The sequence below is a fragment of the Megalopta genalis genome, chromosome 5, assembly GCF_051020955.1.
Source record: "Megalopta genalis isolate 19385.01 chromosome 5, iyMegGena1_principal, whole genome shotgun sequence".
Lineage (NCBI taxonomy): Eukaryota > Metazoa > Arthropoda > Insecta > Hymenoptera > Halictidae > Megalopta > Megalopta genalis.
Window position 1 is genome coordinate 19,551,355 of NC_135017.1, and position 14,931 is coordinate 19,566,285.

Sequence of the window (14,931 nt, forward strand, 5' to 3'; positions counted from 1 at the left end):
ATTATAATTAAAATACCCCCACGTACCACTCGTAGCTCCGCAGTCTTTCTAGCGCCGAGAAATTCCCAGAAACCCGAAATGTGGCATTTCCGGGAGAAATTACCGTCGATCTATAAATACTATAGGACGAGCATAAATACTATAGGATGCGATCTGCGACGAAGAGAGGGGGGCGGTATAGGGGTCGTGGATGGGCAAGCAAGCAGCGTAGGAGCCAGTGCTGTCTAAACAAGTGGTATAGGGAGCGCGCTTGATCAGACAAGCGGCATAGGGGCAGTCATTAACAAGACAAATGGTATTGGCAGCATCGTCGGTCAGGAAACTTGCTGGTAATTTAGTTGCGTAGAATCCCCTTCGCCGGAGCAATTGATTGAGGAATCGTTACCACGCGAGCCGCTAGAACGCGACCGGGTTCTTAACATTCGGGTAGAACGGAGAGCCGCTCACGGATCGATGGAAACGCGCACACCGAGATACACCGTGAAACGGAGTTGGAAATTGTTTCGGTGTGCTCGATCGGGAATCGGGGTTTGCACAGGGCCTGTTCCGGACAATTGCGGTAGAACAGATCAGGTGGGAATTATTTCACGCACGCGAATTATTTGAAATTAGTCGAATTAGTCGAACGCAGGGGAACATTCGTGCTCCGAGAAAATTGTCGTTTTCGTAAAAAATGCACAAGAAATGCTTTCTCACCGAGCACCGATCTTGCTCTAATTTTTACACGTCGATTCGACGACGCGAAACGCGGTTCTTAAATGTCAGAACTGAATAAAAAGTACGGCTGCTTGTTGAAGATTCTCTAAAATTGAATGCGACAGCTAGTTACAAAGGAAAAAACTATAAAATCCTGAAACTACAAGCAGCGCATCCCTAACACGTGAAAATAAAAATTCTCTCGCCGACTACCGAACTCGCTTGACCTAATTTTTCCGCATCGATTCGATGCTGTGAAATTCTTACATGTCTGAGCCAAATAAAAAGCACGACTTATTGAAAATCCCCTGAAATTAAATGCACAAGTTAATTACACAAAAAGAGGCTATAAAATTCTGAAATTACAAGCAGTCCTTCCTTGACGTGTCAAAATAAAAATTCTCAGCGCGTTTATCGCCGTTTTATCGAGACTATCGAAGTTTTCTGAAGCTTTTTATGCAAGTAATAAACGAAATTTTCGACGTTAACAAAGGGAGGAAATCGCGACCAGCGAATTTCGCCGATTTTGCGAAGAATTTCGAAGTGCAACGAATCGTCGACAAATACGTACCGGGTGGGATTAAACCGCGGAACGAAAACAGACGCAGATTACGCTCGCGGAATATTTAAAAGTATTTCGTGGGAACCGGGACACCGTCGTGGATACGAGCTGGCGCACGCTGTTCGCGCGGTTCTTCAGTCCCGTCCGTCATTATCGTCGCGAGGCACAGAGAGAATGCGACGCGCGCGCGGTGGAAACGCAGCGTTTCCTCGGGAAAAGCGATGAATCTTTCATAAATTGTGGCGGAGACACACCACAGCGCGGGCATATTTTTTCCGCGGCACAGTTTCGCGCGTGCACGTAGAACGCGCGCGCGCGATCTCGTGCTCGCAGTTTACGGCGGAAACGTCGACGCGTTAAGTTTCTCGAAATCGTCGCGACGGGGAATCGCTCCTCGCCGCGCCCGATAATTTCCTGCAGCCCCGAAACGGGGCCGTCATTATCGATGGAAATTCGCGTAGCCGGCCGACGTAGATCCCGTTTTAAAAGCGCCGCTTCTTCCTGACGCTCGCCCGCCGTTCGCAGACACATTTTTCATGCATTTATTTGACAATTTGGCACGCTCCGATCGACTCCGTTTCCGCCACCGACCCGAATCACCGGCCACCCTGGCGCCCCTCGCCGCCCCGCCCGACCCCCGGCCGTCGTTCGCCGGACCGGTAAAAACCGTTGAATTATTTATGTTTTTACGGGAGGCCGCGGTCGCGCCGCGGGATGCAAATGCATCTTCTTTTTTGTCGTCCCTTTGAATGTTTAATGCGATGCCCGGTGTTCACGCCCGGACAGCGCCGAGACGCGGCGGTGTTCCGCCGGGCGTCGAAGGCAGGAAAACCGGCTGAAGAAGAAATCTCCGAGGAAAAGGAGCCACGACGAATGTGGACTTCCGTCGAATCGTGTCTCCGATAATCGCGACGCCGATAGAGCGAGTCGCCGCCGAGATTTCTCGTCGGAAATCGTGTTTAACGCGATAAATCGAAGCATTTTCGCGGCTGTCGATTAATGTCGTTGCTCGAATTAAATTTATGGAAATTGCTGCATCGTGTATTATTGTTATTGTTATTCGTAATGTTAATGTTAGTCGATGCGTATTGCTTTTATTATTATTGGACCGCGGATCTTATGCGTTAGTTGCAAAAATCGATGCGAAAAATAAACGAATATTAAACGAATATTATTACAGAATATTAAACTATTAAACGAACAAACATACACATGTTTCATAAAATTAGAAAATTTTTACTTTGCAGAAAGATCCACAGTTTTATTACTATACTATGTCTACGTCACTATCTTCATTATTATACTATTTTATTTTATACTGTATTTTATATTAATATATATTTAATTATATTTTATCTATTATTAATCTATATTTTGTTTTACACTATATTTTATACTATGTTATTATATTACTATATTATCATTTAACTATATTAATATATATAGTTACATATATAAAATATATATTAACTATATATTTTTATTATATGATCTCAAACGACAGGGAATAATTATAAATCCTGATCATAAATCTTCACCTCGTCTCCTAATCATTTCAATAAGCTACAAATATTGCAACAGCGTTCCTAAATACCTCGAACGTGTTTCTAGTATTTTGTACCCCTCGTTTTGCAAAGCGTATTTTTGCCTCGAACGCATAAAGATTCGCGGTCCAATTATCATCCGATCCTTCCTGTACAACAAGGAACGACGGGAACGATGCCTGTTAGTGCGGCGCGGTATCGTTTTCAATTTTCGTCGTGCCCTTTCGACAGACGCAGCACGAACGAAAGCAGTCGTTATTTCCGTTGACAGGATCTGACGGTGACCGACAGGAATATTGGAAACCTTTTGATTTTCCCTTATCTGTCCTCGAGGGTTTATCGAGGCTCCGGTTGGTGGTTCGATGCCACGGTTCCACCTGTCTGCTCCCGTACGATTTTCCCGGCTCTCGATCACCACCGGGCAAGTCGATGATTTTCCACGGCCGTAGAATCCACGCACAGGGTTGCTCCTATTTGTGTAAATTAGACCGGGCACGGGTCTGTCTACTCGTGTATAGGCACTTGGACAGCGATTTTCATGGAATCGTCCGATCGGAGCCGCGGATCTGCTCCACTGGCCTCGATAGACGCATCACTTGTCCGAACCGGCTGACATCGCGCGGACCTCGACTACTTAAACGGCGAAGAAAACGTTCTACATTTCGCTTTCGCGTGCTTGCATTCGGAGTTTAACCGATTATGCTGTATCCGGGCTATTAGACGATCTTTTTCAACGCTCATTTTTTCATTCGTGTTCGTTCGTATCGTAAAGATGCGTTTACGAGTTGTTTATTCAATTGACATGTTAACTACGGTAAATGTTACAGTAACATATCGTTGAAAATCAGGATAAATGTCTCATCGTCATTTTTTATAAACTAATATAGAACAGCTCGACGAAAGGAAAACCTCGTGTATTAGTCGAATAGTCGAATTTACTATCGATTTATTTCGAAACCCTCGAAATTTGCGATAGCAGACGACGATATTCGTGACACTCCGCGTTTGCGTGAAATTACTATACGAGACCTGTTTGCCCATCGATTAAAACGTCTTCGTGTTTCTATTATTATAATGTCACGTTTGTACGATGAGATCGAAGTGTGCGGATGTTTGCGCGGTCTTCGATAACGAGTTGCCAAGTCGCATTATACGCGGGGGAATTGCGAGGCATATTTTATATGTTATTGTGTTTGCTCGCCGTCGATCATGTTCACACAAACGCATAAACACAGCCGTGGTCCAATTACGATATATGAATAAATATTATAAACGCGCGAATACACCGGAAGATAGCCAGGAGCTGTGTCAAACAACACGGCGAATACATAATTTAAACATCATCCGGCGACCAGTTCAATTTGTCGTTTCACGTTTAATTGTATTTTTACAGCACGCGACCGGGTATCGGTCTCGTGCCGTTACTTTCGCGCCGTTGTTCTTGCAAAATATCATTTTTCCTCGTGTTTCTTTAAACGATGGTAGCAGCAACGAGAAGCGTTCGTCGAACCAGTCAATTATTATGTTATTTTATAGTTAATTGTTGGACGTTTATTCGAAACACAATTTTATTATTCGTCTCGCGTTGCCTCCGGTTGCCTCGCGTCGTCTCAAGTTGTCTCGCGATGCCTCGCTTCGTCTCGTGTTGTCTCGTGATGCCTCGCGTCGTCTCGAGTTGCCTTCGGTTGCCTCGCGTCGTTTTGTGTTGTCTCGTGATGCCTCGCGTCGTCTCGCGTTGTCTCACGATGTCTCGCGTTGTCTCGCGATGCTTCGTGTCGTCTCGAGTTGCCTTCGGTTGCCTCGCGTCGTTTTGTGTTGTCTCGTGATGCCTCGCGTCGTCTCGAGTTGTTTCGCGTTGTCTCGCGATGCTCCGCGTCGTCTCGCGTTGCCTCGCGTCGTCTCGTGTTGCCTCCGGTTGCCTCGCCTCGCCTCGCCTCGCATCGCGATATCCAACGGAACAACAATTCCGCGACCCTGTTTCCGTATTAGAACCGTCGCTCGGCGCACGCCGCGCTCCCGAATGTCGGTGCGGCGAACTATTTTCTGTGATGAAGCGCCGTTAAAACTTTCCCGATATTCCACGGACACCTCGGCGATTCCAGGCCCGGAGTTCGGCCCGGATACGAGAGCCTCCGGTTTGCGGGTTCGATCGCCAGATATTCCAAAACTGCGCGCCGAATATCCTCGGTAATAATTGCATCTTGGTATGTTGCCGGTATTCAAGCAGTCGTCAGGATTATGCGGCCACTTACCGAATTTTCCCGAATCCCAACGACCCCTCCCCCCCCCCCCGACCGCTTGGAAACCGATATCCTGCTCGTTGTCTTTGTCTAAGGGGCGCTTTAATCATCCGCGAACGCCGACGGTTCCAGCTGCCTCGGGATTCGTGCATTCCGCAGCGAAAACATAGAACAGAGCGAAATTCACCTCGCTGCCGCAAAAATGTCGTTGAATTTTTGGCAGAAACGAATACGGTTATTTCTTTCAGACGTGTTCGGAGGGCGAAATTGAAATCGGCATTGAAACTTTTTTATTTGCAATTTTTTGCCAGCGTTCGGAGGCAATTCGGAGGCCACTTGACACGATTCGAAGGCAATTCGAAGACAATTCGAAGGCAATTCGAAGGCAATTCGAAGAGAATTCAAAGACAATTCGAAGGCAATTCGAAGACAATTCGAAGGCAATTCGAAGAGAATTCGAAGACAATTCGAAGGCAATTCGGAGGCCACTTGACACGATTCGGAGGCCACTTGACACGATTCGAAGGCAATTCGAAAACAATTAGAAGACAATTCGCAGATAATTCGCAGACAATTCGCAGATAATTCGCAGACAATTCGAAGGCAATTCGAAGGCAATTCGAAGACAATTCGGAGGCCACGTGACACGATTCGAAGGCAATTCGGAAGCCACTTGACACGATTCGAAGGCAATTCTGAGGCCACGTGACATAATTGAAAGGCAATTTGACACGATTCGAAGGCAATTCGGAGGCGACGTGACACGATTCGAAGGCAATTCGTAGGCCGCAATCATTCGAGATCACAATCGAGTTCGGAAACATGGAGGGAGGGGTGCGGCGGGGCTCCGATATCGTCGTGGTTTAAGATCGGACAGCGCGCCGGACGACTGCTCGGACGATTAACCCGAACTTCCATTAGAAAATAAATGGCGCGAAACCAGCGGTGGTGGACAAACGGGAAAAATTGCGGTGTCACCTTATAATTGGCTCATTCAACTAAGTTGCGGAGGGCCGGTCGACCGTCTCACGGCCGCGAGGAATTTTTCTCTTCGGCATTTCTTAGCTAAATGGATTATCCGAACCCATCGGCGGGGCTCGCTCGAGGAGGAAAGAGAGTTCCGCGGCCATCGGTGTATACTCGAGGGGTGGTGAATCGACTTTCTCAAGTCCGAAGTGGAAAATGTCGGCGTATGACCCGGGAGATCCTCGGCTCTTGATACGGACGTATCATTTCCCGGAGTACACGCTATTACGGAACTAATTCGAAATTGTCCTGTCGCTGTAACAAATCGATCCTTTCCATTTTGCAAATCCTTCGTCGATGCTCGTTACGATTTCCTGGTCAGACGGATTTCGGCGCTGAATATAATTGTATAAATGATAATATAAATACTTCTGGTCGGATCGAACGTGCGGAATATTTGCTAAAGAATCTCGCAATTTAATGCGGTTATGCAGAAAGGAGTCGGTTTTGGAGAAATATAAATATAAAAGTATCTTTCCGGTTTGGTAGACCTTCGGAAGAATTAATTTCGACTACCTTTAATGAATTTGTTGAAGCTAGGTTTTCCACCGATTAATGTTAACACTAAGCCTTCTTTGTCGGCGAGAATGACCAGTCCTATATTGTTTATTCAAGAATTATTTAAACCGTAAAGATTAAATGGCTTGGCCCTGATAGGAAACGATCGATCGAAGTTCTTGGTTGAAGCATAGAATGCAATCGAAATCGCTTACGATAACAGTCTAAATAAATAAATAAATAGTCTAAATAAATTCACTATTCTCTTTTACATTACAAAACACAAGTTACATATTTGCGTCGTCTTAGCATCGACGCAGCAATAAGCTACATAGTCGCAGTACAAGCACAAGGAAATTCCCGGCAACCCGAAATTCGGCAATTCCGGGAGAAGTAACTCCAGTCCGTGAAATAATTCCGCGATAATCCGGCAACAAGGCAAAAAGTAAGAGAGACGCCGGGTCCGGCATCCGTTGAAAATGAATTCGAGGGTTCGCCGGGCAGCGCGGGGCGGGGGCGCACCCTTGCTATTGAAACGGTCGCGTGGCGGCGGCGCCACGCCGTTCCGAAAGACCGTGAATATTCCATTTCTAGCCCCGGTGTATTGTCATAACGAGGTGACCCGTAATTACGAGCATGTTTTTTGCGAGGGAACGTCGACGGGCCGCGGGGGCGAAGAGGGGCGACGGAGGGGCCGGCGGAACGACCGTTTGGAACATTTAACGACTGGCAATCAGGATCCAGGAAACAGCGTTGCCTTTTATCCCGCGATCCCATCCGGGCCGGCGACCATTTTTCCTCCATCCGTCGGGGGCCGCGGCCCGGTTTTTCACAATTCCTGGCAAAACATTTTTCCTCCCCCGTTTCCGTCCCCGGCCCCCCGGGTCCCCGTTCCCCTTGTTCCCGGGACGCGCGGCCGGATCCCTCACCACGCCCATCCTGTCGTCGTTTGCATAAAGTGAGCTATCTGCGCTTTTAATATACGCAAATGAAGTTACGCTCCGGAACTAATCATATTTGCATGCGAAACGGCAATCTCCTTTGAGCCCTTGTCGTACTTATTACTACAGTTTAGTCGCCGGAGAACATTTTACGAGCGAACGCCGACCGGCATGGTAATGCCGATCGATCACCGATCAGGGTGGGCCCTGCTGCTGCCGCCTCCCGCATCCAGGCGCAGCTGGCTGCTGCCCCGATATAGTTATACTTGTCGCGCGAATCAACCGGTCCGATCACTTATCGAGCCCCACTACTTCCCGCCTTGTTTAATATCAAGGCGCCGACCCGACGGCGGATTGCGAGAATCGATCTGTTTCGCCGTTGTTTTTTTTTGCAACTTTTCGTTATTCTGTTCTTTTTCGTGGATTCGGATATGATGACTGTAATACGTGAATATCATCATTTGGATGTGATAAATATGATATATGAATATAATGATGTAGATGTATATATATTTAATGTAATATATGAATACAGCAATATAGGTACAAATATATACAATATATACAATAATATAGGTAGAATATATAAATATAATAATGTAGATATAATAAATATGATATATGAATACAGTGAACCGAGATATAACAAATATAATATGTAAATATAGTAATCTAGAGATATAATAGATATAAAATATGAATACAGTAAAAATAACCAAGATATAACAAATATAATATATAAATATAATAGTCTAGATATAATAAATATGATATATAAATACAGTAACCTATATATAACAAATATAATATATAAATATAGTAATCTAGAGATATAATAAATATAACATATGCTTACAGTAAAAAAAACCTAGATATAACAAATATGATATATAAATATAATAATCTAGATACAATATATATAATACATGAATTCAGTAAACCTAAATATAGCAAATATAATATATAAATATAATAATCTAGATATATAATAAATATAATATACGAACAGAGTAAAAAACCTAGATATAACAAATATAATATATAAATATTGAATATCATAGTATAGATATTATATATATATATATATATATATATATATATATATATATATATATATATATATATATAATATTTAAAATATAATAATCTAAACACAGAACACTTACGATCACGCAAATATATGTTAAATTCGATCTTATCGCTACCATCTAGCCGATCATCGGACCCATTTACTATAAAACAAATATGTCTCTCCGCAACGTAATCCTGGGTCCGAATAGACCCGCCCGCGCCTCCACCGCAGAGAAACTCGCGATAAAAACAATTCCGCCTCGCGAAATTTCTGATATTCGACGAGTTCGAATAACTAAATCCACGGTGTATTATCCGCGAGAAATCCATTTATTCGAGATGAAAAGTTACTGATTGGGCCCGATTCGCCCCCCACCACGGACCAAAGAACGTTGTCCCGTCGGATCGGGCCGATATCCCCCGATTCGAATCCCGATTCAGTTTCCGAATCATCGTTCAATCGCCGGCCGAAGATTTTCAATTACGCCGAAGAAGAGAAAGTTCCATTTTATCGGGGAACGGCACCGCGCTGGTCGAGGGCCCGGCCCGACCCGGCCCGGCCCGGATTACGGTATTATACATTAACGAAAGCGCGGCTTTCACGTAAGATACCCGTACGAATGAAAGATAAACGCCATTCTCGCGGGCGGGACGCTGTTTGCGAAGCACTCATTGTACACTACTTGAGAAGTTTCGCAACTACGGCGGACGAGGGGGGAGGGGGCGGGGAGCGATATTCTTGCCACCCGCGCGGCAACTTCCGGGCACGTGACGTTTTGTCGTTTCCCCGCAATCATGCTTAATTAATTATCGATCGGTCCCATAACCGTCTCGTCGATGGCCGCGCCCCTGATTTTCCGTTTTCTCCGTCCGAACTCGATTCGAGATTGATCGGAGACTCGGCCGTTGCCAGACGCCGGCGACGCGGCGGCTCGCGAGCCGCCGCGAACGAAATGGTTCGCCGTTTTTTCTTCTTCTTTCGTCCCGGAAACTCATTCGTTTCCGGTCGGTTTCGCGAAACTGGAAACGAGACACTTTGTTATCGCGATTAATCGCTCGTATACGATGTTACCAAGCCGCCGGAGGTTTTTTCACTTCCATTAAAAAGTGATTTAGGCGTTTATTAAACGCGAAACAATTGCCCGGGTACGTTCGGGAATTGGTGAATGGAAGGGTGAACGGCGTTTGAAAAAGATATTAACCGATATGGCGAGAATTATGGAAAAATTCAACGGTCGACCGGTGCGACGGTTTTTTTTTAATACTTTGGAACGTCGACGGTCTAGAATAAAAAAAAATGTGCACGAAATTGAAGCGTTTTATTCGGTCGAATCGAAAAGTTGAACTACGTCTCGTTTCGAGATTATTATCTCTCGAGGATTCTAATGAAATTAAGGAGACGCGATGGATTAACGCGAAAGTTCATTCTCGAATCCGAGCAACAATCTCGCTTAAATTTTTTTTAATTACGAAACTAGCGATAACAATTGTTATAAAAGTGTTCTTGGAATTGATCAAATCTTGCCTCGAATTTCAGATAATTCGCAGGCAATTCGAAGGCAATTCGAAGGCAATTCGAAGACAATTTGAAGGCAATTCGAAGGCAATTCGGAGGCCACTTGACACGATTCGAAGGCAATTCGCAGGCCACGTGACATAATTGAAAGGCAACAATTGTTATAAAAGTGTTCTCGGAATTGATCAAATCTCGCCTCGAATTTCAACGCGGCGATCCGGAAGATTTTGATTCCGTTCCCGCAGGAATTATGAATACGAATTTGTTGAAGGAGTCGTCTCTCTCTCTCTCTCTCTGTCTGGGAGGAAAGTTCGCGTTTGTTCCGCGAACAAATATGCCGCAGAGGTGCTGAGCCGTTCAGAAAGTTTCGAAACCGCGGCCGAGTAGACAGTTTAGTAAGCGGAACTCGTTATTCTTAAATTTAATCGCCGTTATTTCTTCGAATCGTATATCCGGGAATCGCGTCGACGTTAATCCCGAACGGTTTGCTCGTCGAAGTTCGAGAACGAGCGACGATAAATCGTTTGTTATATCCAAGAAAGCTCGAAATTATTCTTCAGCATTTATTAGGAATAACGTCCGCGCGAAAATCCGCTGTACAAATGTTCGTGTGACGCGAATATTTTAATCAGGCGTTCTTTTCGTATAATATATCGATGCTCAAATCAAAGTGTCGAGCTGTCTGTTCCGCCATTCTCATTCGCGATAAATATAGCGAGCAGACATCGGTCACGCGGGTTCGTCTGCCATCGGAATATCGAATTTTTAAAATAAATTTCTGCGTCCCGAATGTTCCAACTCTCTCCGACATGACCGACTGAAATTTGATCTTGCCGACTGAAAATTTTACTGTAATTGATCCACACGTCCATTCTGTCTTCCAGAGAAACCAGCTGTCTGTCTATTTCGGTGTAGAATTTTCAAATTCGTGAAATTACGGAGGCTATTTCTGTAAAAATGAAAGGGTTAAATGTGTAAGTAAATTTGATCTTGTCGTTTTTATAAAACAAAATTCGTCGGCCGCTTTCGGAGCTCGGTTTATCCATTTGCTGCATAATTTCGTGAAATGATTTATAATTTGCTGGAAGAACGTTTATTATATTCGTGTTCGTTATATTATTGTATCAATATATCAATATTTCATTATATTATTATACTAATATATCAATGTATTAGTATACGAATATATTCGTTATAAACTTATATCAATATATCAATATTTCATTATATTATTATATAAATATATCAATATATCAGTATTTCATTATATTATTTATATAAATATATCAATATATTAGTATACGAATATTATTATTCGTATACTAATATAACTACGTTATATTATTATATCAGTATATCAATATTTGATTACATTATTATATAAGTATATCAACATATTAGTATATACGAATATATTCGTTATATTATTATATTCATTATTATATTCAGATCGTATAATAATATTAAATTAATAATAATATCGTTTATAATTTGCAAGTAGAACCGACAAGCCCGTCGCACCTTCGCGCGGAAAGCTATTCGCGTGTAACACGGTGTCGGATTGGGTGCGGCGATAATCGAAAATTCCGCGGATACTGTAATCGCGTCGCGGACGCGGTTCCGTGCGAATCGCGCGACGACTTTTTGATACCGGCGCCCCCGCAGCCCGGCGGTGCGTGTCCAAGACGGTTTTCCAGATTCCGGAGGCGTGTGCTTATTCCGTAGCCGGCTATCGATACATGTATCTGAATACAGTCCGCTACGGAGCCGCAATATTCTGTGTAAGCGCTCCTCCAGACTACGATTACAGCCGTATGCTCGGCACCTCACGAATGGTCGATATAACAATGACGACGATAATACTCGATGGTGCGTGACCGAAATGCAACGCTCGTTGCGGCCGACGATAATACCGGTCCCTGGATTCACGTGCGCCGACTAAATTTCAACGGAATGCGAGGCCGTACATGTCAAATAAAATTAACATTTCGATCCGCTCCTCTCCTTTTCCCCTCCGTCTCCTCCTCCTCCTGCTCCTCCTTTTCCTCGCTCCGCTTCCGCGATTATTTCTTCTCGGAGCGCACGTAACGATCGCGAGGTTGTTCGCGATCTAGCGAACGGCGAAACGAAACGATTTTCGGTATCGGCGATCTTAACCAGTCGCCGTGCCATTATCATCTTTGTCATTGCCGTGATTAACGATTTCACGAGAGACGTGATTCGGGGATGTTCTGCTAATTCTGGAGATATTCTAGCATTTCTGATATTTCTGGCGTGATTTTATAGTATTTCTGATATTTTTGGAGGTGTTGTAGTATTTCTGATATTTCTGGAGGTGTTGTACTATTTCTGGAGATATTCTAGCATTTCTGCTATTTCTGGAGATATACTATTTCTGCTATTTCTGGAGATGTTATACTATTTCTGGCGTTTCTGGAAATATTATACCATTCCTGCTATTTCTGGAGATGTACTATTTATGCTATTTCTGGAGATATCTATTTATGCTATTTCTGGAGATATTCTACTATTTCTGCTGTTTCTGGAAATATTATACTATTTCTGCTATTACTGGAGATATTCTACTATTTCTGCTGTTTCTGGAAATATTATACTATTTCTGCTATTTCTGGCGGTGTTATACTACTTCTGCTACTTCTGGAGATATGCTATTTATACTATTACACTACTGTTTCTGGAAATATTATACTATTTCTGCTATTTCTGGAAATATTATACCATTTCTGCTATTTCTGGAAATATCATACCATTTCTGCTATTTCTGGAGATGTTATACTACCTACTTTAATTATTTACTTTATTTTGCTTCATTTCTTTCAATACACACTAGCGTATTGAACACACACACTCTCCAATTGTCCTTCAGCTTGTGTCCAAAAATCACCAATTTGAAAAGAGAAAAATTATTCCAGCCTCGCGACCCGTGTTCATACCAACTACGTGTTCCCAAATTGTCCACATTTGCGCACACAAGCCGAACACCAATTAAACATAGAATTTCTCTCAGCATCTTCGAGAACCAAATCACCACATCCCATCCCACTAACAACAGTAACAACAATAACGCTCTACTAACACCCTCTATCTTCTCTTCTTTCCAGATCGGTAGTCGCTCGCCTAACTAACAACGCCTCGTGCCTCGACTGTCCACTAACCGTCCCCGAAACGATGAGCCCGGTCTCGTAAAGAGGCCACACAAAGAGAGCAAGAAAGCGCTCGAGAGAGAGAGAGAGAGAGAGAGAGAGAGCTCGAAAGAGAGCTCTAGAGAGAAAGGAAGATAGACATACAATAAGTCCAACGTGATCTCTCGGAATCGCGGCCGATCCAGGTTGGATCGTGGTGACCAAGAGAGACAAAGAGAGAGAGAGAGAGAGAGCAATAAAGAGAAAGAGGGAGAGAGAGAGGAAGAGAGAGCGGTCGTCGTTGGTCGTTGATCTCGCGGGATCGATCATGCGAATTACTGAAGATGCGCAGGACGAGCAGCAACGGTTTGAAGCTCGACCTAACAGAGAACACTCCAGGTAGCTCGTTGTCGAGGCTGCCGAACTTAGTCGAGCATGCGGAGACCTGTCAGGCACTGTCCGCCGGAACCGGTGAGAATTTAAGCAGCAAACTGCCGAACGTGGTCGAGGGCTCGATGGACTATGGTAGCGAGCGTAGATCCTCCCGGTACCTCGAGTACCAAGACACGAAACCTTATCAGGATCCCCAGCCGGGCACCGGATTGCCGGCGTACGAGCAGCCGGGCTACCACGAGCCGCCGAGGACCGGCTACAGGGGCTACGAGCGGAACCCGTACGACAGAGAGGATATTGACCGATACGATAACAGAATTTATCCGGAGGACGGGCTGAGGTACGATCGTCGCGGGGATCAACGAACGTACCAGGAGTCGGACTTGGACGCGCCTTACGAGAGGAGCGATGCCCAGAAGCTCAGCAGGGCTTATCCGGCGGAGCTGCAGGAGCCCGGCAGGCGGTACTCCCGCGATTTGACCGATTACGAGTACGCGTCCCGGTACGCCGAGGAGACGCTGAAGCTCGAGCCGAAGAAGGACCACCATCACCATCACGCCGCCGGCAAGGGGTACGAGCCGGCCCCGTCGAAGGGCTACGAGTCCGGCGTGAAGACCCACGACTCCGCTTACGAGCTGTCCTGCGCCGGCCAGCAGGCCAAGTACCACTCCGTCAACAAGATGTACGGCACCCTGCCCAGGTACGAGACGGCCAAGTCGTACGAGCACAGACCGTACGAGTACGACGAGCAGGCCACCTACGACACGAACGGCAAGCCCGGCTACGACGCCAAGTACGATCTGACCACGTCGAAGAGCTACGAGCGAGCCAAGTACGACTGCTCGTCGTCCTCGAGGTACCAGGACAAGTCGTACGATCAGACCCTGAAGATCGGCGAGCTGGGCTCCGCATCGTCCGCCGCCGGTTACGCGAGAAAGGCGCAGGATCAGGAGGAGACCAACGCCGAGAAGATGAACGGCTATCGGAAGAACAACTTCGAGTCTTACGGCGTCTATTCGGATCCCGAGGACGACCACGGATTCCTCGCCGAGAAGAAGACGCCGCAGTATCCGTACAAAGGGGTCGTCGTCAATGTCAGCGGCGAGTCGAGCGTGATCGATCAGAAACGGGTCACCGCCGGCAGGCAGACCGAGATGCCCGGAAATCCGTGGTGCAGGCCCACCATTCTGCTCCTGCTGCTGGTCCTGCTGGTCGTCATCTTCGTCTTCGTCGCTGGGATACTTTTGTACCTAAACTGTGAGTCTTTGTGCGTTTTTCTCTGATCGAGATTCTCATGGTGG

General features: G+C 45.4%; 1 protein-coding gene across 6 annotated transcripts in view; it reads left to right on the forward strand.

The window, feature by feature from the left end:
- The window catches only part of LOC117219778 (agrin), an 846,148-nt gene that overhangs the window by 290,558 nt on the left and 540,659 nt on the right, over positions 1-14,931 (forward strand). For 4 of the 6 annotated variants that reach the window (XM_033469207.2, XM_033469205.2, XM_033469204.2 and 1 more), the window contains exon 2: positions 13,217-14,887. The exons of the other annotated variants lie outside the window; for them this stretch is intronic. In XM_033469207.2, coding sequence (XP_033325098.2) covers positions 13,582-14,887 — 1,306 coding nt within the window. In that variant the 5' untranslated portion in view covers positions 13,217-13,581. The remainder of the gene's footprint in view (positions 1-13,216; positions 14,888-14,931) is intronic. 6 annotated transcript variants of the gene reach the window in all.